The sequence below is a fragment of the Spinacia oleracea genome, chromosome 2 (assembly GCF_020520425.1).
Source record: "Spinacia oleracea cultivar Varoflay chromosome 2, BTI_SOV_V1, whole genome shotgun sequence".
Lineage (NCBI taxonomy): Eukaryota > Viridiplantae > Streptophyta > Magnoliopsida > Caryophyllales > Amaranthaceae > Spinacia > Spinacia oleracea.
The window spans coordinates 47,090,628-47,114,082 of NC_079488.1; the positions used below are offsets into that span (position 1 = coordinate 47,090,628).

The following is a 23,455-nucleotide window of genomic DNA, read 5'->3' on the forward strand; positions in this document are numbered from 1 at the left end:
ATGTGTGTAGGTAGTAATGTCGAGGAGTTATCGAATGGGAACGATGATCGTGCGAGAGAAATTGATTTTGGATGGTTGCCTTCTTTTCCCCATGCTTTGATAGCATCCATGGCTAATTTTCTCTTTGGCTATCATATTGGGTAAGTTCTTGAGGAAGTATTTCATGTTAAATGCTAAGTTGTTTGAGTACGGGTTTTTATTTTTCTCTACATAAGCTGTAGTACATCCTTACCAATGGTTTAATGAGTAATGGTATTAGGTATCTACAAATGCCGTTGTCTTCTTGGTCATCCAAATTTGAGGGGTTCGAAGGAACATGAAAAATTATGTTAAACTTCTTTCTTATGTTATAAATTGTTACAGCTGAACTGAGCTCAAAATACGATGCTTTATCGTTATACATAAAGTATGTTTTTACTTTTTCTTTTGTATGCCATAAAGTATGTTTTAAGCAGGAAGTGATACTGATCGCTATATGCCTTTTTGCAGACTCATGAATGGCCCTATTGTATCAGTGGCACGAGAACTTGGTTTTGAGGGGAACTCTATGATAGAGGGCCTTGTAGTGAGCATATTTATTGTTGGTGCCTTTATTGGGAGTCTCGTTTCTGGATCTTTGGTTGATAAATTTGGTTGTCGGCGCACACTTCAAATCGACACTGTTCCGTTGATTACTGGTGTTATTTTGAGGTAATTGTTGAATAACCTTTTATTTGTTTTAAGAAAGTAAATCTCACCGTGTTTTAATTATGATCGTAACTGCAAATATGTTCAAAACGGGAATAATTAGTGGTAAGGACGATGCTGTCAACTACTCAACTAGAATGCTATTCTACTATGTTTCCTATATCACCAAATAATCCTGTGTGTACATGCTATATCTTATATGCATTTGATCCTATCAGGTCTTTTTATTTTTGAAATAAATTTAAGTTTTGAGGGCTTATGCTTCCTTCATTAGTCATTGAGATGCTTTGATTTTGATTTACTATGACGACAGTAGGGGGTTTGCGCGTTTGGAAAAGGACCATGGCCTTGGCTTGGTTTGTTACTTGGTTTTCTATGGACTTAAAGTCTTAAATGGACGGAGCAATCCCAAATTTGACATTAGGTTTAGCATTAGGGTTTTGGGCCTTGTGGAAGATCATTTGTATGCTCTTTTCTACGGTATTCTTTTCTATGGTATTCTTTTCTATGGTATTCTAATGTGGGAATTTAAAGGTTGATATTCTTTGGTGCTTCTTGAGGAGAGAAACTAGATGGCACTATTGAACTATTTGCAAAACTTCTTCAAGATGGTAAATGGTAGGAGTACATTAAGGAGTTGGAAATAAGGATTGCAAGTGGATCCCAGAGCATGAAGTCATTACTTGAAATACTACTATTTATCTTTGTTTGTTACAGATAAGGATGAATTCATTTGTTTTGTACTGTTAAGGTTTGTAGTTTAACGTACTTTTTGCTAGGAATAGTTTTGATTAGTGATTGGAGGAAGAGTTCTCTTATGGTAGATAAAGTTTAGGGCTACTGTTTTTGTTATGGAGCTCAGCAGGTTCTTGTAAATTATGGTTTACTTTGATTTTCTTTTTTGCCACTTTAAGCTTTTGTTAGTCTGGTAATCATTTAACAAGCATCTTAAGGGTTTGATTGGAGTCTACAGAGGGATATGTCCCACCTTTTACTCCCTCATGGTGGTGTATGTGAATAATTGTTTAATAAATACACGCGAGGTAGGGTTTTTGGGTTGAAAGATCTAGTTCCCTTTTGATGATTTAGCAGTAAACTTCACAGAAGACACTTTACTTGAAATTCCTGAGTATTATTAGGATTGGTTTTGAGAAATCTAGCTTCATGAGGGTTAACGGGATTTCTTTCTAGCTTTGTTTACGATTACTTCAAACTATATGCTCTGGAAATGAGCCAATGTTTCTTACCTTAAAATATCCGTGTGCTTTACTGTGCCAATAATGAATCTTGCTCTCTGGTCTTTCTTGATTGTCACAATGGTTCGATTATAAGAACTTTTTTGTTTTATGTGGGAGTTGTGGTTTGGCCCTTTGCAGTCGTATACGTCTACATTATGTGTTTTGAGGTGACTAAGGAGTAATGGAGTATATCGCGCTACTCTTGTGGCCATTTTGGGGTGTTGTGTTTCAGAACAGAATACAGGTATCTTCTGGGGTGCCAGATTACCATGCAGCTTGCTTTTGGATATAGTAACTTAATTTCGACGTTCTTATGGTCTACGGAGTCCGAGCATTTAAATGATGTTACCTCTGTATGTCTCTGAAGGAAATAATGCCCTTGGTCCAAGTATGCATTCTATGTTAAGTCTAATAAATGCGGTTCAGTATTAATTGACAAGTTAATAATTCAGTGAGATCAAGTGAGCTGAATGCCTAGCTAGAGGCCGCTTCAGTTCAAGCGGAATTAATGATATTAATCCACAGCTTACTCTTGACTGAACCCGTAGGGTCACACAAATAGTACGTAAACGGATCAAGTATCTAATGGCATTAGATACTCTATCTATGAATATTCGGAACCGACGGATCTTGGTTTCAGTGGGACCTAAGATCGTCACAGGCAAGAAATGAATACTCCGGAAACGATGATATTGCCAGAAACGGAAATATGGATCGTATCGGAAATATAAATATTATCCAAGTCGTAGATGTTGCCGGAAACGGAAACATGGTACGTATCGGAAAATATTATCGGAAATGGAAATATTGCCAGAATCGGAAATATTGCCGGAAACGGAAATATTGTCAGAATCGGAAATATTACCGGAATCGGAAAATAATTCCGGAAACGGAAATATTAAATATTTGTTCGAAACAGAAATTAATTCCGGAATCGGAAATATTAAATATTGTTCGTATCGGAAATGAATTCCGGAATCGGAAAATTTAATCGGAAGCGCATCGTACGAATAAGCATCGGACGAGGCCTGCCGGACGAGGCCCAGCACGAAGCCAGGCCATCGCCCAGCAAGCCAAGCGCGCCGCACAAACAGCAAGGCCAGGCCCAGCAGGCTGCGCGCAGCGCGCAGCGCGCACAGCGCGCACAGCACGCGCAGCGCACAGCGCGCACAGCGCGCGCAGCGCGCAGCGCGCGCGGGCGCTGAGTGGGCTGCTGCTCGCGCGCACGCATGAGGCCCATCGTGGCTGTCGTGCGTGTGTGTGCAAGTGTTTGTGTTCGTGCACGTTTCCTAAAACATGCAGAGTTCGGTTAATGATTAAATTCCTAATTCTATTTGATAAATTAATTAAATTAGAGTTCTTGTAGGATTCTAGGTTTGATTAATTTGTATCTGAATAGGATTTCGATTCCCTTTCCATACCGCTATAAATATGAGGCTAGGGCTCACAATTTATAACACAAGTTTCAAAGTATTCAAAGTGAGTTTTTTGAGAGAAAAATTCAGTCACACATTTGCCTATAAAGTGCCGAAAATAATAGTACCTTAAGGGCGATTCTAGTTGGTCAATCTTAAGGCGGATCCGGACGTGCTGTGGACTATCTACGGAGGGAAGACACTTGGAGTCCTAAAGACTTGTTCTTGTTCGGTTCGGGCGCAGCTAGGGAAGGCACGCAACAAAGAGTATGCATCTATTCTATGCTAAATGATTATGTGTAAATAATATGTATTCCTGGGTTTATGGTTTTTCCGCATGATTTATGAATTGTCATATGTATCATAACCTAACAGTGGTATCACGAGCCCCTTATTATTTTCATAATCTAAATTGCATGAACATGGTTAAATATTACAAATTTGCAAGAATTAAAAGGGGTGATTAATTTTCGTAATTGTTAATTAATTGCAAATTGCGTTTATTTAATTATACGTACGCAGTTTTTCGGCAGTTTCTTCGTTACTCATCCGAATTGAGTGATTTTTGTGTCAATTCCGCATGTAAAAGGCATTCTAAAAATTTTGACAAAAATAGTATTTTTCTGCCGAACCCAGAATTCTCAAATTCGAAGCCTAACTATGACTTTTCGAAGGTTTTAGTTTTTCGAATGCAAAATTTCGTAAATTTAAGATGTTAAATTAAATATTTGCGATTCTTGTTGATAAATCTTGAATTTTTGATTGACCTACTGCATATGTTTAACAAGTTTGAATGCCTAGTCTTGTTAATTATGCAATCTAATTATTAATTATGATTAATTTGTTGAAAATTAGAATAATTTAGAATTAATTTGATTTTCATAATTAATTGTAATTTAATTAGAAACCTATGATTAAAAACCACCATAAAAAATTGTAAATTTACGATAAATTTTAAATTTTTATGACCTAGACTTGAATCCATATCAATCGGAAATCAATTGGATAATAAATTTTCGATTTTTTCGCCCTAAAATTATGAAATTAATATTATTTATTAATTTGTCATTAATTTTAAATATAAATTTTAAATTTTATGCGATTCGTTCATAAAACTTGCACGCACGAAGCAATGGACGCTTCGTGTTACCCTTAAGGGGTGTTGTATAATGCAGGCATGCGACGACGAGCAAGGGAGCTCGTCGCCCGTGCGGCACGAATGCAATGAGCAAGGGCGTAGTGCACGAGCACAAGGCAGCAGCCCTGCCTTGTGTCGTGTGCCACGAGCAATGAACGAATGGGCATGGGCGAAGAGCGAGCCAAGGCAGTCGCGTGTGGGCAGCAAGCGAGCTGCGCCACAACGCGCGCTGCCTCGCACAAGAGCGCGCAGCCTCGCGCGCAGCGAGCGCAAGCTCGCGTGCCACGAACGCTGCGCCCAGCATTACTCGCGCGCACAGCGAGCGATGTCGCCCGCCCAGCGAGCGATGTCGCGCCCCAGCGAGCGATGGCTCGCGCGCACAGCGAGCGATGTCGCGCGCCCAGCGAGCGATGGCTCGCGCGCCCAGCGAGCGATGTCGCGCGCCCAGCGAGCGATGTCGCGCGCCCAGCGAGCGATGTCGCGCGCGCGCACAGCGAGCGATAGCTCGCGTGCGATGAGCGCTGGCGCGCGCAGCGAGCACCAATGCGTGCGGAGGCTTGCGATAGGGAGGCAGCAGCTATGCGACGAGCGCATGGGCTGCGCGCACATGGCCAGCAATGGCTGTGTGCGTACGGCCCATGGGCATGCAACGCGTAGGGTGTTTGCGTTACGATTAGATCGTTTTTGAATGTTTAATTTGAAAATTTCAGTTCACGTAATTTTAATTAATTTTAAAATTAATAATTTGAATTATTTTCTTGGATTTTAATTTTGAATATTATAATTATAATAAATGTTATTTATTCTAATTATTTTACTAAAATTAAAATCATGAATTAATTTAAATACGACTGAAATTAAATTAAATTTTTGGATTCAATTATAAATTGATATGAGCTTTAAATTTTAATTAAATTTGTATGTTTCCGGTTGGACTAGAAATACATTTTTATGTTTAAAATTGGTAAAGCATATGAATTTATTGGTTTAAGTGGGAGCGCTTTTTAGTCATAAACTCTTGATTAGGTCTACAAATCCTTAAGGTTAAAACAACTTGATTAGAATTAATAAGGACTGAATAATTGGTAGATTATTGGTGCCCTTGATTAATTGCTGCAAATATTTACGTGATGCATAATGTGTTTTACTAACCAGCTATGTGGGCCATTCATGATAATGAATGGGTGAATGGTATATATTGTATATGTACTGTTTTGCAGGTTATGAAGTGACTAGTATGGCCCAAATAGGATAGAAAATATGGTCTGCGTACCATTAATTTGAATGTAATTGGTCTAAAGTACCAAAGTTATTTTTCAATTCAAATATGGTCTGCGTACCATCAAATAGTTGTAATTAGTTATAGCTTATCCTATTTGAAGAAAATGGTGCCTCCCACGGAGATTTTCAAGACGGACTTTGAAGTTAAAGCTTCAAGATGAAGTCGGGCCATACTAGATCACATTTATCTTATGCATGTTTTAAGTTATTTATTGCTTTTAAATATGTCTTAAAATGCATGAGATCAAAAGCTTGATTATGTTGCATGATTAAGGATTTTAGTTCACTTAAAATCTAACCAACATAGTAAGAGCCTTAAGTTCCAAACTTAAAAATTGAGTTAAAAGGTGCCATGCCAAAATATACACTTGCTTGGATATCCTTTACATCAATCTAGTAATAGTTTTCGCTCAGCGAGGTGTTACTTATTGGTCCTAAAGGGGCAAGGTACACAAATAATTGTGAGTACATGTTAGTTTTGGTGAAACTCAACGATATAAGTAAGGAGTCCTTTTATGTCGTGGCAAAATCGATAGGTTTACCTAACAAGTTCTTAGACGTACCTATCAACCAAGAGTAGTTTCTAGACTATTAGCAAAGGGCTTTTGCTTACCTAAGATGTTTTAGGATTAAGTCGACAAACTGTGCTTAGTTCTTCAATGATTTTAGGGTCTTGGAATCATTTTATTCACACCTGCCGGAACAATAAAATCGAATAAAATGCTAATAACTTGTTTGAATTGCATGGTTGCTTTAATTTCAAGTTACTATTCATGATAAATGTTTAGACTTTGCATGCTTCAATGTATGTTTTAATTATTGTTTATAATTAAATATCTTGCACTGCAATAAATCCTTTTAGAAAGGTAACAGTAAATTTCCTCGATTGGTAGTGAATCCAAGAACGATTCACGGAAATGAGAGAAAATGAGCGATTTAAAATGTACGTTTCTTATAGCGACTTTTATGGTTGTTTTCGAACATCAAAATCGAATGGCAAACCGATTGGTGATTTTGAATTCAAAATACAATGTAGTTTTGAGATCATAAAGCATTGAGTTTAATACGCTCAGCTTTACCAATGGTTAACAACCTAATATCTTTGTCCATTTAATTCTCGAATGAGTCTAGTCCCTAGACATTCGAATAGATCGATGCTTAGAGAACTTTAGAAGCTTCTGGTAAGATCATCTAGTTGAAACAAAATATTCAACATAAATTAAAATGGTAAAGAACCTTGTTGGTGACATTGGACATGTCTAACAAAGTATAAAAGTCAACACTAAAGAATTCAATTCTTAAGACTATAAGAAAGGGTACAAGAAATAGGAAAACGAGGAACAAATGAAAGGAATTTACGATTCCGTTTCTACCTATAAGTTTATGTTTAAAGAGAAGTGACCTAGCAATCAAACTTCCTTGGTATCATATACCGCTTGAGGTTCTTACTTCGGTAATAACTCAAACAATGGAAGCTAGGATACACTAATGACCTACAAGTGGGAAATGAAGCATGGCAATGCTACATTGATTGTAGGATCATCTAAGTTTGTTTTAAGTCCTTTCAAAGGCTGGAACTTAATGGCTATTTTGTTCCATAATCAGCATACCTAAATTTCTGCTTCAAACACAGAAAGACTCACATTCAAAGAAAAACAAAAACAATGTTTGTTTGTTTATTTGAATGAAATGGTCAATTACAGGTTGAGTCAATATGCTTGATTAAAACAAACAACTCTTTAAAGAACTTTACTAGGTTCAAATCAACCCCTTGATTTGAGTTCCACAAATCTTTGGCATTGTTGCTTAGACCATATCAACAAGTTAACATTCATAAGCTCTATTTTGATGGACTTCTGAAAGTTGATTGATTTCTAGATCATTTTAAGACAACTAGTCTTACTTGTTGAAAGTAACAAAAGATATGAACTATTGTTAGAACGCCTAGACAATGGAGTTCAAAGCTAAAGAAAGATTTTATGACTTTATTATTTCACATGGATTTGAGTGAATATAGGTTTATTTACTCAAATGTGATATAAGTTGAATCTGTTTGGCTAGTTCAAAGATTCAGAAGTATAAAATCCACTTGGTAAGAAATCATAAAGATCTAGGTTAGATCATGTTAATGATTACTTGAGACCAAATATGATCATCAATAATTGTGTGTTGTAATTTCACAATCTAGCTCCATAAGATATGGCATATCTACGTTGGAATGATCGAAGTCAATTAGTACTTGATTCGATCAATGATGAATCATAAAGACTTTTCCTATAATTTCTAAAACAAAATGCTCAACTACCACCAAACTAAACCAAATTCGTCAAAGCTATTGAAAAGTAATTTCAGGATATCTTTTCATAATATATCTAAAGAGTTCCTAAACTCAGTGGGAGCTTAGTGTTTGTTATTCAACAAACTAAGGCCCAAGTATAGATATATGTATCATTGTGATTTATTCAGATGAGACACAAGGGTATTGTTTCTACCACGAATTTTTGAGAACATAATGTTTGTTTGCTCGAAATGATGTCCTTTTGGAGATTCGTTTCCAAAATGACAAGTGGGAGAAAATAGACCTCGAAAGTCTTCGAGGCGAACAACAAACATAAACGGACATTCCGGAGGCTTTTCGAAGTGCTTCAGAAAATCCGAACTTATTCTTTAAGGACTTTAGAAGTGGCTTTAAAGAATAGACATCTCTTAGAAAACTTTACAAGTGCTTCAAGGAGAACAGAATATTCAAAGGACTTTCAAATGGCTATTGATATTCTATTGTTTGATGTTCTATACCCTTGTAGGCATAGAGTTCAAGTCACTGAAACTATGAGATTCTTCCATTAGATAGTAAGGAAACATAGAGTTCTGGTCAATGAAACTATGAGATTCTTCTATTCGATAGTGAAGAAACCTACAACTTGCAGTCAAACTATTATCATGTAGATTAATGAGTTTATGACTTGTAAGAAAGCTATGACGAAACCTAGATTCCCTAAAATGGTTAGAGGCCATATATAGACTCAAATGTTTTAAATGGTTAGAGGCCATAAAACAAACTCAATGTTTTGATGACAAAATTGAAATTTTGTTGATTTGCAAGAATAGTTTCACACCTATTGGTTGCAAGTTTGTTTTAAGGATAAAAACCATCAAACATGGAATTGTGTTCACACACAAAGCTAGATTAGTTGCTAAAGGTTACAAGCAAATTCATGGCATGGATTGTGTTGAAACCTCATGCAAAATCGTAATGCTTAAGTCTACAATTCAAGCAATGATTGCATATTGGTACATATAGCAATTGGATGACAAAACGTATTCCTCAATCAAATGTTGGAATAAACTATGTACATGGTATGTCATAGGAATTGTGGATCCAAATAAATGCTTGAAAGAAAAGCTAGTTTATAAAATCTAAGTACAGATTTAAGCAAGCAATTGGGAATTGGAATTGTATTTTAGTGAAGCTAATAAGTATTTTAGTTTCATAAAATACACATGGTTCTTATAGAGATATAAGAAGTTTAGTGGGAGTACGTAAAACTTAATTGGTCCTATGTGTATTACACACATATCTCTCTATTGTGAAATAACATTCAAATGCTAATGACTTAGATTTGAAATTATTCATCAATGATGGACCATGGCGAAACTTAGTACATACTGGGTATTAAGATCTATTTACAAAGATCTTATGATATTATTTTGGATTAAGTAATGGCATTTACTAAATCAAACACGAAAGTCTCCATTGGAGATATTCGACCCATGTGAATAAATCTAAGTAAAGGATGTTTGAACTATGTATAAGCATTTACTAAGTTAACATCAAAGAATCTAATGAGATTCTTCACCTATATTATATGTCAAAGAATTTAGCTGGATTCAGTATCTACTAAAATTGAATGAGCTAAAGTTACATGAATAGAATTCAATTGGGAATTATTCTGCAAAAGAATTTATCATGTATGATATAATATGAGGATCGCCAAAAACGTATCGTATGACTTTGGGCATGATGAACATATACCAATCTCTATTGATCTAAGTGAAGATCAACTAGATTGAGATCAAGAAAAACTTATGGTACTTGAAAAGGTACATAAGATTAGTTCTTGACTCAAGGAAATAAAGATATGCTAAATATTGATGCTACACGCATAAACACTGGCAAAGGATCAAGCAAGATTCCTTTGGAGTTAACCATTGACAAGGACGAGCTAAAAAGCATCGTGTTTTGAAATGGCAACATGGATTGGAGACCATGAGTTGTTGCGTGGGAAATTAAATATTAATTTCTATGTTCTAAGATACAGCTGGAAAGTCTTCCACATATCCGTGAACTGCTTGGATAAGTAAATCCAAACCAAAGCATCACTAGCAACCTATACAGTTGAAGTAAAAGTAATTATTGCCTAAGAAGCAATAAAACAGGGTTGTTTTAAGTTCTTCACTGAACTTGGGTAGATCACCTATCTGCTGGCTTGATGGTTCTTCATTGAAAAATGCGTAGAACCACTCTTGAAGCAAGAAAAACGTCTGCTAACTTGATGGTTCTTCATTGCAAAATGAGTAAAACCACCATCGAAGTAAGAAAGACTAGATCACATAATAAACAAACTCGAAAAGATCTTATCATCATATCTCGAAGAACATTCGATGAAAAGGATGTTAAGATTGGCAAAGCATGATAACTAAACCTATGCAACAAGTGAGAAACAACACTCACATTGTAGCACTGGAAATCAAGCATAGCTTTGAATTCCATGAACTGTTTTAAAGATGGGTTTGAGGCCCATGGTTATAAAACATTGGGGTTGAACATTTATCATATATGAAATGTATTTTCATATTCCATTTAATCTTGGTTTAGTATTAAATGATGAGTCCCTTCAAATTTGACGATATATTCAAGATAGACTGTCAGGACCAGTCCTGTGACTAAGAAATGTCTATCAAGTGAACTTGAATGTCAAAGGTTGAAAATGGTCCCTAATCGGAGTTTTCTATAAAATTGGACGCATAGAAAACGTTAGACGATTAGAATGCAAGATGACTAGTAGTTCTGTTTCTTGAACTATGTGGACATGGCAATGTCATAATCATTTGCATAGATACTTACTTTGGGAAGACTAGTATCGGACAAGACCTATGAAACTTTACTGTAAGAGATGAAAATCTGTCATGAGTAAATTTCATTAAATTATTAGACACTAAATCCTCAATACCTGAGTGATTTGAGATTACTTGTTTGAGAACTGGTTGCTTTGACGTTGACCAACCGTCGCACCGTAAAAGGAGGCTATAAAGGCAACGCTCAGGTAATCACCTATCAAACGAAGTCTAATCTCAAGATCGCAAGATTGGGATTGTCCTCCCATAAATCGGGATGAGATGCTTAAAAGTTGTACAAGGCCACTCGGAGAGCTAGAAACTGTGAAATGCATGGCCGTGCTCGGATGAATCATAGGCTATGATTATCTGTTTATTTGATCAGTTGAACTCTGAAACCGAGGAACACCTCTGGACGTAATAAGGATGACAACTCTTACCTTATGTTCAAGAGCAAGCATCGAGCGACAAAGGAATTAGGAAATGCACACTTGTCCCTAAGGACAAGTGGGAGACTGAAGGAAATAATGCCCTTGGTCCAAGTATGCATTCTATGTTAAGTCTAATAAATGCGGTTCAGTATTAATTGACAAGTTAATAATTCAGTGAGATCAAGTGAGCTGAATGCCTAGCTAGAGGCCGCTTCAGTTCAAGCGGAATTAATGATATTAATCCACAGCTTACTCTTGACTGAACCCGTAGGGTCACACAAATAGTACGTAAACGGATCAAGTATCTAATGGCATTAGATACTCTATCTATGAATATTCGGAACCGACGGATCTTGGTTTCAGTGGGAGCTAAGATCGTCACAGGCAAGAAATGAATACTCCGGAAACGATGATATTGCCAGAAACGGAAATATGGATCGTATCGGAAATATAAATATTATCCAAGTCGTAGATGTTGCCGGAAACGGAAACATGGTACGTATCGGAAAATATTATCGGAAATGGAAATATTGCCAGAATCGGAAATATTGCCGGAAACGGAAATATTGTCAGAATCGGAAATATTACCGGAATCGGAAAATAATTCCGGAAACGGAAATATTAAATATTTGTTCGAAACAGAAATTAATTCCGGAATCGGAAATATTAAATATTGTTCGTATCGGAAATGAATTCCGGAATCGGAAAATTTAATCGGAAGCGCATCGTACGAATAAGCATCGGACGAGGCCTGCCGGACGAGGCCCAGCACGAAGCCAGGCCATCGCCCAGCAAGCCAAGCGCGCCGCACAAACAGCAAGGCCAGGCCCAGCAGGCTGCGCGCAGCGCGCAGCGCGCACAGCGCGCACAGCACGCGCAGCGCACAGCGCGCACAGCGCGCGCAGCGCGCAGCGCGCGCGGGCGCTGAGTGGGCTGCTGCTCGCGCGCACGCATGAGGCCCATCGTGGCTGTCGTGCGTGTGTGTGCAAGTGTTTGTGTTCGTGCACGTTTCCTAAAACATGCAGAGTTCGGTTAATGATTAAATTCCTAATTCTATTTGATAAATTAATTAAATTAGAGTTCTTGTAGGATTCTAGGTTTGATTAATTTGTATCTGAATAGGATTTCGATTCCCTTTCCATACCGCTATAAATATGAGGCTAGGGCTCACAATTTATAACACAAGTTTCAAAGTATTCAAAGTGAGTTTTTTGAGAGAAAAATTCAGTCACACATTTGCCTATAAAGTGCCGAAAATAATAGTACCTTAAGGGCGATTCTAGTTGGTCAATCTTAAGGCGGATCCGGACGTGCTGTGGACTATCTACGGAGGGACGACACTTGGAGTCCTAAAGACTTGTTCTTGTTCGGTTCGGGCGCAGCTAGGGAAGGCACGCAACAAAGAGTATGCATCTATTCTATGCTAAATGATTATGTGTAAATAATATGTATTCCTGGGTTTATGGTTTTTCCGCATGATTTATGAATTGTCATATGTATCATAACCTAACGGTCTCTGGGATTCTTGTGTATTTGGTTGATTCCTCAAGCTGAGTATATGATCCATTTAGCCAGAGTTCGCAACTAATTTTCTGTTCTTTGCTGCCCTTCACTTTCCAAAAAAGGAAACGTCAAACTTGTTGTGTGTTTACTCACCTTATCCTTAGAAATATTCTTGCTAAGTAATGACTTATGTATGATTCATCTCTAATTCCCGGAAGTTTGAGACTCACTCCTTGTGCTGAAAAGAACTACTCCCTCCGTTCCTAAATAAGTGTGCAGTTCCCATAAATAGCGTTCCCTTATAAGTATCCAGTTTCCATTTTTTGACATACACCTTTCCCACTTTTCTATACACTTTTCCCACTTTTCCACACACTTTTCCCACTTTTCAATAAATCATTACTACTTTTTCTTACACATTCTACACTTTTCCCACTTTTCAATCCCCACATCCCTATTTATTTGTACTTTTAACATTAAACAATTATCTACTTTTTCCTTTTCCCAAATAAAACATACTCAATCATTACCTCTTACACACAACTCGGTTTTATTAAATCCCGCGTAAATGTCCAAAGTGGACACTTATTTAGGAATGGAGGGAGTACAGCTTATTGTGGCCCTTCCTCATCATTAGACTCGTGTCATGGAGTCACTCATTCATGGAATCAGTTGAATAAATTTAAATAGGCTAGATTCTACCGAGGAGGCAAGGATTGATTATGATGTGCTGACAGTTGTTAACGCCTCCCATTTAATTGCTCCTTGGAGTATGTTCGATCTTGTTTCATTTCGCGGTGTATACCGCTGGGAATAGGGATGTGTTTGCTTTGGGAGAATTTCTTAGGCAGAAGCGCTTCATTTTTTAGTCCTCTTTTTTTAAATTCTTTAACTTTTTCATTATCTCCTACGTTCGATCATATGATTTTTCTTATCAGATGCTTTTACAAGTGTTATCTAAAGCTTTCTTATGGGTAGGGCCATTTAAAAATATTTCGGGAGAAATCTTCAACTATGAAATGAAAGAGCTGATAACGTTCGAAACTTCCATGAGAAATTTGGAACACTCTTGGGATTTTTGAGTACTTTTACAAGTCTCGAGTGAAGGGGATCTAGTGGTTCTGCACATCCTGTAATACCGATATTTTAAAACCTGGTAACAATCGTTCCTAGTTTATCCACTTTGATATTTCCCTTCACATAAGGTAAGAGCTTTCCCTTGGATTTTGGACTGCATTTCAGGCAAAATTGTAGCCGGAAGCCTGCATCCTCAAATCAAGTCTTTTACCTAGTGTATGTCATTTGGAAGAAAGGAGTTGAGAGTTTCGACTTGTATGTGAATACTGAATAGGCGTTTTTATGGGGGTGGGGGTAAAACCATATATGGCGTGAAGCACCTCCAAGTCTATGCTAGCTTAGGAGGGATGGAATGGAAAATCTTTATACTACACCTTCCTTTTCTATAGTTGGTGCTTTTTCGTAGAGAAAAATTGCGGCATCTTTTTGGAAAATTACTGTATGGTACTTTCTTCATTGGATAGTGTTGTTGTTTCTTCATGTATTTCTTATTATAATATTATTACTTTATTTTTTAGAAATTATCTAACCTCTGTTAATTTTCCATCCCAACTATTATGAAAAAATCACTTTTTAATTTTTTTTTTCTTGTGAAGTTCTAAGTTTTACAAGGGTCTTATTTATATCTTATTTGTTTATGACTATTTGTTTTAATTACTCCCTCCGTTCTCGAATATTAGTCTTATTTGGAATCATGACACTATTTACAATTGATGAGAATCCTCTAAATTCCTTCCGATATATATTGCAAAACATATTTATGTGAGATTTTGTTTTATTCGTCTCGATGTATAGTTTCTTAACATTAACTTTTTATGATTTTTTTTAACATACTCCCTCTGTATTGTTTTAGGAGTTCCAAGTGAACAACACATAAAAGAAGCTTAGTTGAATTTGAATATAATAATCATGCCAACTAAGGTAGTTGACAATAAAAAAAAATTAGAAGAAAAGCAAGTGGGGTAATTTTTTAAACAAAGAAAAGGGAGTGGGGTGTAAAAGTAATAAAAAAAGTAACCAAAAAAATGGGCCTTTAGGAAAGTAGGAAATACTTCCTCCGATTCTTTATTGTTGCAACATACCCCTCTACACGTAATTTAAGAAAGTGGTATTTGAGTGGGGACACAACCACTATAGTCACATTACTTACTCCATCTTAGATGTAAAATTGAAACTTTAGGTAAAAATGTTTCCATTTTAGGTGTGTTGCAACTATTGTGACATTTCCATTTTAGGGAATTGTTGCAACTATATAGAAACGGAGGAAGTAGTAAACAGTTGGGGATGGGAGTGTAAAAGTTACCAAAAATGGAATTGTAACTCCTAAAACAGTACGTTTAAATATTGAAATGAAACTAAGGACTATTTTTTGAGAATGGAGGGAGTACTAGATTTTTTTATTAGCTGCATAAATTTGAAGTTATTTTCTAAAACAATTGTGATATCTTGTTTACTTATTGAGTCTGCTTTATTTCTTGACAGTGCACAAGCACACTCTGTTAATGAAGTACTTTGGGGAAGATTTCTTGTGGGTCTTGGTATTGGGGTGAACACAGTTCTTGTGCCAATATACATATCAGAGGTACTGTGGAATAAGTTACGAATCAGTTTGTTTTTAATGTCTAATTTTAATAGCAAAACCTTTTTCTTTTTTCCTTTGCTTTTTTTTTTCTTTAAAAATTTTTATTCATTTTATTTTCCAATCAATCCCTTCCCTTCCGTCTCAGTCGTTGGTTAGTGAGGATGAAGTGTATAGTAAATAATTATTTATTTTTAAGAAGAGAAATTTGCAGAAAAGAACTTTGTGAAGTGCGGACACGATTTAATGATACTGTTGGTATGTAATTGTTGTGGTCGAGGTTGATTAAGGAGTGAGTTTAACTGCTTAAGTAACTCAATGCTTAGGCTAATTAATTGGGTGGATTTGTCCTGTAATTTTTATTGGAGAAATTACAAATATTGATCAAGAAATATTCTGCTAAGCAACAATATCTAGAGGGGGACGGGGCACTTTATGTAATAGAATAATAGGTTAACTTGGTAGTAGCTTGAAGAATGAGATAGGCAGAGGAAAAGCTCTACACAGAGCATATTAGGGAGAGGAAATTATGTTGAATGTTAATAACAATTTTAACTAGCTTTAAGAGAGTTAATTGGGAGAGAAACAAGCCTTTCGAATGCTTTAATATCCTTTACATTATGTGATTCCACTTTACTAATCAAAACCGTGTTCGTCTTCCTTAAATTGTGGTATTAAATATTAATAGTGTCTAAGGTATTTTAGTTCTTAGCATATTCTAAACGCAAAGAAATAAGTGATAGAGATGTGCTACAGAATTTCAATTCAACACTGAAATTTACATATTTCTACCCCATCCGTAGTGTTTAGCAATAAGGCTATTGCTGTACATAAACATTTTTTTGGATTGGGGAATTTAAACTACAAGTTGATTCATAGTAGATCTAGCCATTTCCTCTTGTATATCCTTTTCCTTTTTCTTGATGCTTGGGGATGAGAACAAGTGGGTGCAAATGTAATTTATCACACAGGGTGAAGGGACATAAATTATCATTTGTTAGTACTGTAAATTTTGAATGACGGTTATTCTTCAGAGCCGTTATCAGCTGTATCTGATGCAATCATTGGAGATTTGGAGTTCTCCTTTGGGCTTAATAAAAGTAGTGAGTTTGATAGCTGAGTTCAACACTTTGAAACTTTTGACATCTTTGTTAAGATTCCAAAGGGTTAATTTGTGCTGTATACAGTAGCAAATGTGTGTTGTGGGTATATAAATATTTTCCTAAGTACTCTTTAAGTTTTCTAGATATTAGGCAATAGAAAGGCCGTGACTTCATGATAGGAACTAACTCCCTGTAAGAACTGGAGGTGACTCACATATAAAGTTTGTGGGGTTCCATCCTAAAACCATATGAAAGTAGGAGGAGTAGCCCACAACCTTATAGACGTGGTACTCCGATTTTCTTGCAATTTTGTTGTTGTTAAATAGTAGTACACATTAAAAGTAAAAGTTTCAAAATCGAAGAAAACTAGTAAAGTAAAGTTAATTTGACTTATATAAAGAACAAGATTGGGATTCAAAGTCAAACGGGCGAACCCTATAACTGGTGTTTTCATGACCAGAACCGAAACACAAGCTCTGGAACCACAGTGAGCTCACAAAATGGTTAAAATTACGAATGCTTAAAACCGATACAAAAGAGAGTAAAAATGTCCCCTCAAAAGAAGAAGAAACAGTCCCGAGGTGTACTTATCCTTTGATTTACTTCATTCAACATAAGAGTGTGGGCATGCTAGAATCTAGAAAAAAAATTAAAAATATAACAGTAATTAGACTTATGGAGTGGATGAGTTTACTTAATAAATAAAAATGAAATCTTACATTCGATGGAGTCATCTTACTTAGCTTCAACTCCCGCTCATTTACATCCTTCTTACTTGCCATATACATTTGGACTTTCTAGCCGAAGAGATGATATATGTTCGCATACCATCGCCTCCAACACCGGAGAGGTAGACCCAAAAGTTATTTGATTTCTCTTTCTTTAACTTAGTCATTGACTTATAGATATAATTCAAAGTGGCTTTAAGCCAATTAATAGATTCAAGTTTGTCAAGGTCTTCAACCATTTGCCATAATTTGCTCGTCGGGTTTTTGTTCTCTAACAAAAGAAAAAACCTGATCAATGAGGAAATGTAGCGGCAAATTTCTGAATTGTTTTCACTCGCCTCACCTTCCATCACCATCTTACTCAAAGTACTTCTGAGCTCCATTGGACTCAAAATTGGACTTTCTTTCCTTTTTCTCTCTCTTTTCTGTATCACTTAATTCCAAAGTAGATTAGGGAAATGCAACGCAAAATCAATATCGTCCCCAACATCTTGCATATTGAGGACCTCGACGACCTCTTTTAAACAAAATGTTAAACAAGGAGAATCCTTGTCTTATACTTACTCGGAATCATAAAAGTCAACCAACGCTAAAATCAGTGTTATAGAATATTTCTACACTTTGTACAGACCATGAAACACTTAACCACTAATCAAATTTGTCTTATTGTCATCCAAATCAAGTTTGGTGATTTTTAACATGTATGAATGAAGCTACTTTCTCCGTTCTCACATTAGTTGTTATACATTCTTTTTTCATCCGTCCCACATTATTGGTTACACTTCCAAATTAGGAATGACTCCACAATAATTATATTTTCTCATTCTTCCCACTAAAAGTTTAGTCCCACACCCTCTCTCACTCAATTAAAAAAAATACCCAACTAACTTTATGACATCTACTTTTTCTATAAAATAACAATCGATAACCAAACAACCACTTAGCACCTAAAACATTGTGTAAAAGTGAGTGTAACGAGTAATGTGGGATAGAGGAAGCATAAAATTATTTAGGATCAAATCGTCGTTAGAAGACAACAAAACAACTAAAGCTACTCAGACATGTGGAAAGTAACAAATCTTGGTTGGGATGATATGTAGACTAGTTTGATTATCCATTAATTCTCATTGTTTCATGGTCTGTTCAACGTGAAGAATGATAAAGAGTGTTCATCAACACTGATTTTAGCGTTGGGTGACATTTATGATCTCGAGAGTCGAGAGTGTGTCATTCAAGTTAATAAGGAGTCTCCGTGCTTAACATTTTGTTCCAGCAGCCTTAGGTCGTCGGTATACAAGATGTGAGGATGATAATGAAACAATGCTGATATCACGCTATAGTTTTCCCAAATTTGTTTTTAAAATTGAGAGATAAATAGCGAGAAAAGAGAGAAAAAGGAAAGAAAGTTCAGTTTTTAGTGCCTCCGTGTGGTGGAAGGTGAGGCGAGTGAAAAATAATTCAGAAAGTTGTTGCTATATTTTCTCATTGATGAGGTTTTCTTTTCTTGGGGCGACAAAAAGCCGAGGAGAAAATCATTGCAAATGGTTGGAGACTTTGACAAACTTGAAGCATTAATTGGTCTAAAGCCAATTAGGATATCTATGATTCATTGTGTAAGTTGGAGAAAGATAATTCATAATGAATAATTTTGGGCTTACCTCTCCGGTGTTGGTGATGGTACACGACTGTATACCATTCCTTCGACCAGAAATATGCACCGAAGATTATGTGAAAATCCAAATGTATATGAGAGGTAAGAACGGTGTAAGCTAAGCTGAGTAAGCTGACGTAATTTGATGGAAGATTTTGTTTTTGTGTTTAAGTATGTCCGTCCTAAAGCTTGCAAGGGAGGTAACTCACATATAAAGCTGTGGAGTTCTATCATAAAACCATATGGTAATAGGAAGAGTAAACCACAACCTTATAAACTAGTCACCTCTCGATCTCCTTCGCAGGTGTTAAAATATTTCCACCATATCACATGATCACCCATCTTCAAGATTGTCTAATATATTTTTACCACATCACAAGATTACCCATCTTCAAGATTGTCTAATATATTTCTACCACATCACAAGATTACCCATCTTCAAGATTGTCTAACAGGCATGTTCTTTTCACCTAAGGACTCCATTGTTGTGCACTAGCCATTTTATTTATGGTCCCCCCCCTCGCTTGCCATATCATGACTCCTTGGTGGCACACTCACCAACTTGATTTGCTCCACCCACTTGCAACTTTGGGCCAACTAAAAACAGTCCAATCTTAGCCCGTGAGAGATGAGACCAATTTGTTAGGCTCTGGGTCAAGCAAGAAGTGGAGTTGACCCACATATAAAGCTTGTGGGGTTCCATTCTAAAACCATATGATAATAGGAGGAGTAACCACAACCTTATAAGCTACTCACCACCCTTCATTTTTACCAACGTGGGACAATTCTTCTTGGAACACACATGGGAAACTCTAACAGGATAGACAAGAAACAGGGTATGTTTAGTTGACCCGAGATCTGTGCTAAATTGTGTTAATTTGATATGATTTGGTCTGGTTTTTATTAACTGATTTTAACTTATTATTATTAGTATTTATTTTTCCATCCATCCTATTTTAATCGTCACGCTTTCCTTTTACGCCCGTCTCAATTTAATGTTACACTTCTTTTTATGTTATGTATCCACTAATATTTTATTAGCTCTTTATACCTATTAGTCCATTACCAAAATTTATGGTCTACCTCCCTCTCTCAATCATTTAAAAAATTATCCCATTATCTCCCGTCATAACTACTTTTCAATTAACTAATGGTGTAATAAATAAACACACAATTTTACGAGAATAACTCAAAATAAGTTTCTATTTGAAATAAAGCTGTCATGTGTTGTGCCTAAGAATCTCAATCAATATGTATGATAGCAAAGTTATTTCTCCATTAGCTTTAATAGTGCTTTGGCAACTTACTAATATAATTGTGTAGGTTGCTCGGACAACGAAATACAGGGGATCTTTGGTATCACTGTGCCAGATTGGCACTTGTCTTAGGATCATAGCCTCATTGTTTATAGCGATTCCAGCAGAAAATGATCCACACTGGTAAGTTCAGTTTATACAAAAACCAGTGTCCAATTTTCACTGACCTTACTAACAGTTGCAACAATTTCATACTTTTTTTGTGGGATTTTCTTTTATAAAACAATAAATATTTCATTATGAACAATTTCAATCCAATCTTACTTCAGCAGCTCAGGTAAGACTCTATGAGGCATAATGCTTGATAATGTCCCAGAAAAAGTGAGAGGTATGGGGAAAATCCCGAAAAAAGAGAAACAAATGGGAAAAATCTCCAAAAAAAAGGAAACAAATGGGAAAAATCCCAAAAATAAGAAACAAATGGGAAAAATCCCAAAAAAGAGAAACAAATGGGAAAAATATGTGATGGGCGATTTCACGTTGACCTTGAGGGTTCTCTGATTCCCAAGGTGCACTCTTTTGAATCCATGGGCCTTATGATCTGACCAAACTTGGGATAAATGGAGGGGGGTAGTGCTAATTTATTTTTGGGTAATGAAAGTATTGATTTTGTACTTGTATTCTTTTTTATTTAAATAATTAAATAGACAGTATGGGAAATAGGTCGATATATGTGAAAATATGCGACAGTAAAAGGGAGGGGAAAAATGTGTACAATACCACCACTACAAGTACCACTATGTAACACCCAGTGTTTCCTACCAAATACGGTAATTTACTCCTCGAACTACGTACTGAGTACACACGTATTACGTACTGCGTATTAGTATTGTGGAACGCATTGGACTAATTTAATATAGTTGGGTAGCGAATTGCGTACTCGTACTCGTACCGCTTACTAACACCACTAATAGAATATGTAATCTTCTAATTATGTAAAGCATATATTGTGTAATCATCTAATTATGTATAGGCTATAATTAGAGAATAAATTAGAATAATCAGTCAATCAATCACGACTAAATTAACGTGATTGATTCTGCAAATATTCAATCAGAATACTTGCCTTGTAATATGTATATATACTCCAAGTCAATGAATAACAAATCACGGAGTTATACTTCTAACATGGTATCAGCAGTTTAAACACAAACACGCAGCCCTAGCCCTCGCCGTAGCCACTGTCTTCTTCCTCTGCTCCGTCAAACACCATGGCTGGCGATGACCCAACTCCTTTGCCTCCTTCTACACACCCTGCCCTTACTGTAAGCAACATCAAAACCTTCATTCCCGTTATGTTGGAGCTCGAATCATCCCAATATGGGTCGTGGGCTGAACTATTTCAGATTCATGCTAGGGCTTTCCTCGTCCTCGACCACATCATTCCACCAACTGATCCGACGGCTGCACCAACGGTGGACAAGGCTCTCTGGTCTCGTATTGATGCCATTGTTCTCCAATGGATATACGGGACGATTTCTAACGACCTCCTTCACACTATCATTGAGCCTGGTTCCACTGCACAAGAAGCATGGGATCGTTTGCGAGAACTCTTCCAAAACAACAAAAACTCGCGAGCGGTTCACTTGGAGCATAAGTTCTCGACGATTGCTATGGCCGACTTCCCTAATGCCACGGCCTACTGTCAGCAACTCAAAATGCTTGCTGATCAACTAGCCAACGTTGGCGCCCCGGTATCCAACCACCGCATGGTCCTCCGCCTTGTCGCCGGTCTCCCGGGTGAGTATCGTAATGTTGCATCTCAAATTCAGCACAAAGATCCTCTTCCTTTATTTCCTGTTGCTCGTTCTATGTTGTTATTGGAAGAAGATACTTTAAACGCTAGTGCCGCCATCGAGGCCTCCGCGATGGTGGCTGCCACAAATGATACCCATGACCACCGTGATAATGGTAACAATAATTACCACGGTGGCCGTGGGAATCGCAACAATTACAGGGGGAAAAAGGGAGGTGGCCGTGGTGGCGGTCGCGGAAATTCAGACCACCGTGGGCATGGTGGTCGTGGCAAGGGAGGCAGTGTCCGTGGTGGTGGCCACGGTGGCCACGGTGGGACGCCCAACCAGCCACAGCAACAAGGTTGGGCTCAGCCACAACAACTCTTCTTTCCATGGATGCAACATTGGGCCCCTCCATGCCCATATCCAACCAACCATTGGGCTCGTCCATCAGGCCCAGCTAATCAGCAGGCTGGTATTCTTGGCCCAAGGCCAGCACAGGCTTTCACTGCGGCAGGGCCTTCTTATTGCCCAACGGACATCGATCATGCAATGCACACTATGTCTCTTCACCAACCCGATCCTAATTGGTACATGGACACCGGTGCCACTTCCCACATGACGTCTAATCAAGGTACTCTCTCGTCTTATTTTAATTTGAGCACTAAACGTAATATAATTGTTGGTAATGGCCATTCAATTCCGATTCGTGGTTATGGTGATACATCCCTTTCCTCTCCCCATCAACCCTTGTCCTTACGTAATGTTCTCCATGCTCCTAATCTTATCAAAAACTTGATTTCCGTCCGTAAATTTACTAATGATAACTCTGTTTCTGTTGAATTTGATCCTTTTGGGTTTTCTGTGAAGGACTACAAGACGGGGACGCATCTCATGAGATGTGATAGCAAAGGCGACCTCTATCCCATCCCCTCCTCTCTCAAAACTCAAGCCATTTCACCATCCGCTTTTGCTGCTATCTCACCTACCTTATGGCATGACCGATTAGGCCATCCGGGTGCCCCTATTTTATCGTCTTTATGCAAAAATAAGTTTATTCCATGTAATAAACCTCTTTCTAATTATGTTTGTCATTCATGTGTGCTGGGAAAACATATTCGATTGCCTTTTGATGCATCTAATTCTTCTACTAGTTTGCCATTTGATATTATTCACAGTGATCTTTGGACCTCTCCTATATTGAGTTCATCAGGCCATCGTTATTATATGCTTGTCATTGATGATTTTTCAAAATTTCTGTGGACATTTCCAATTTCTAATAAATCCCATGTGTTTGCTAAATTTATGGAATTTCGGGCATACATACGAACTCAATTTGAACGAGAAATTAAAAATTTACAATGTGATAATGGGAGGGAATACATTAATGGTCCTTTCAAAAAATTCTGTGAATTAAATGGTATGTCTTTTCGGTTGTCCTGTCCTCATACTTCACC

General features: G+C 37.1%; 2 protein-coding genes across 2 annotated transcripts; both read left to right on the forward strand.

Moving 5' to 3' along the window:
* On the forward strand, positions 1 to 20,389 carry LOC130467400 (probable plastidic glucose transporter 1). Its single transcript, XM_056835901.1, has 5 exons — positions 1 to 140; positions 490 to 690; positions 15,368 to 15,467; positions 16,499 to 16,630; positions 20,270 to 20,389. The coding sequence occupies exons 1-5, from the start codon at positions 1 to 3 to the stop codon at positions 20,387 to 20,389; spliced, it is 693 nt and encodes a 230-aa protein (XP_056691879.1).
* On the forward strand, positions 19,416 to 23,051 carry LOC130467846 (uncharacterized). Its single transcript, XM_056836764.1, has 3 exons — positions 19,416 to 19,782; positions 20,270 to 22,632; positions 22,869 to 23,051. The coding sequence occupies exons 2-3, from the start codon at positions 21,474 to 21,476 to the stop codon at positions 22,901 to 22,903; spliced, it is 1,194 nt and encodes a 397-aa protein (XP_056692742.1). The 5' UTR covers positions 19,416 to 19,782; positions 20,270 to 21,473; the 3' UTR covers positions 22,904 to 23,051.
* Positions 23,052 to 23,455: the final 404 nt, after the last annotated feature.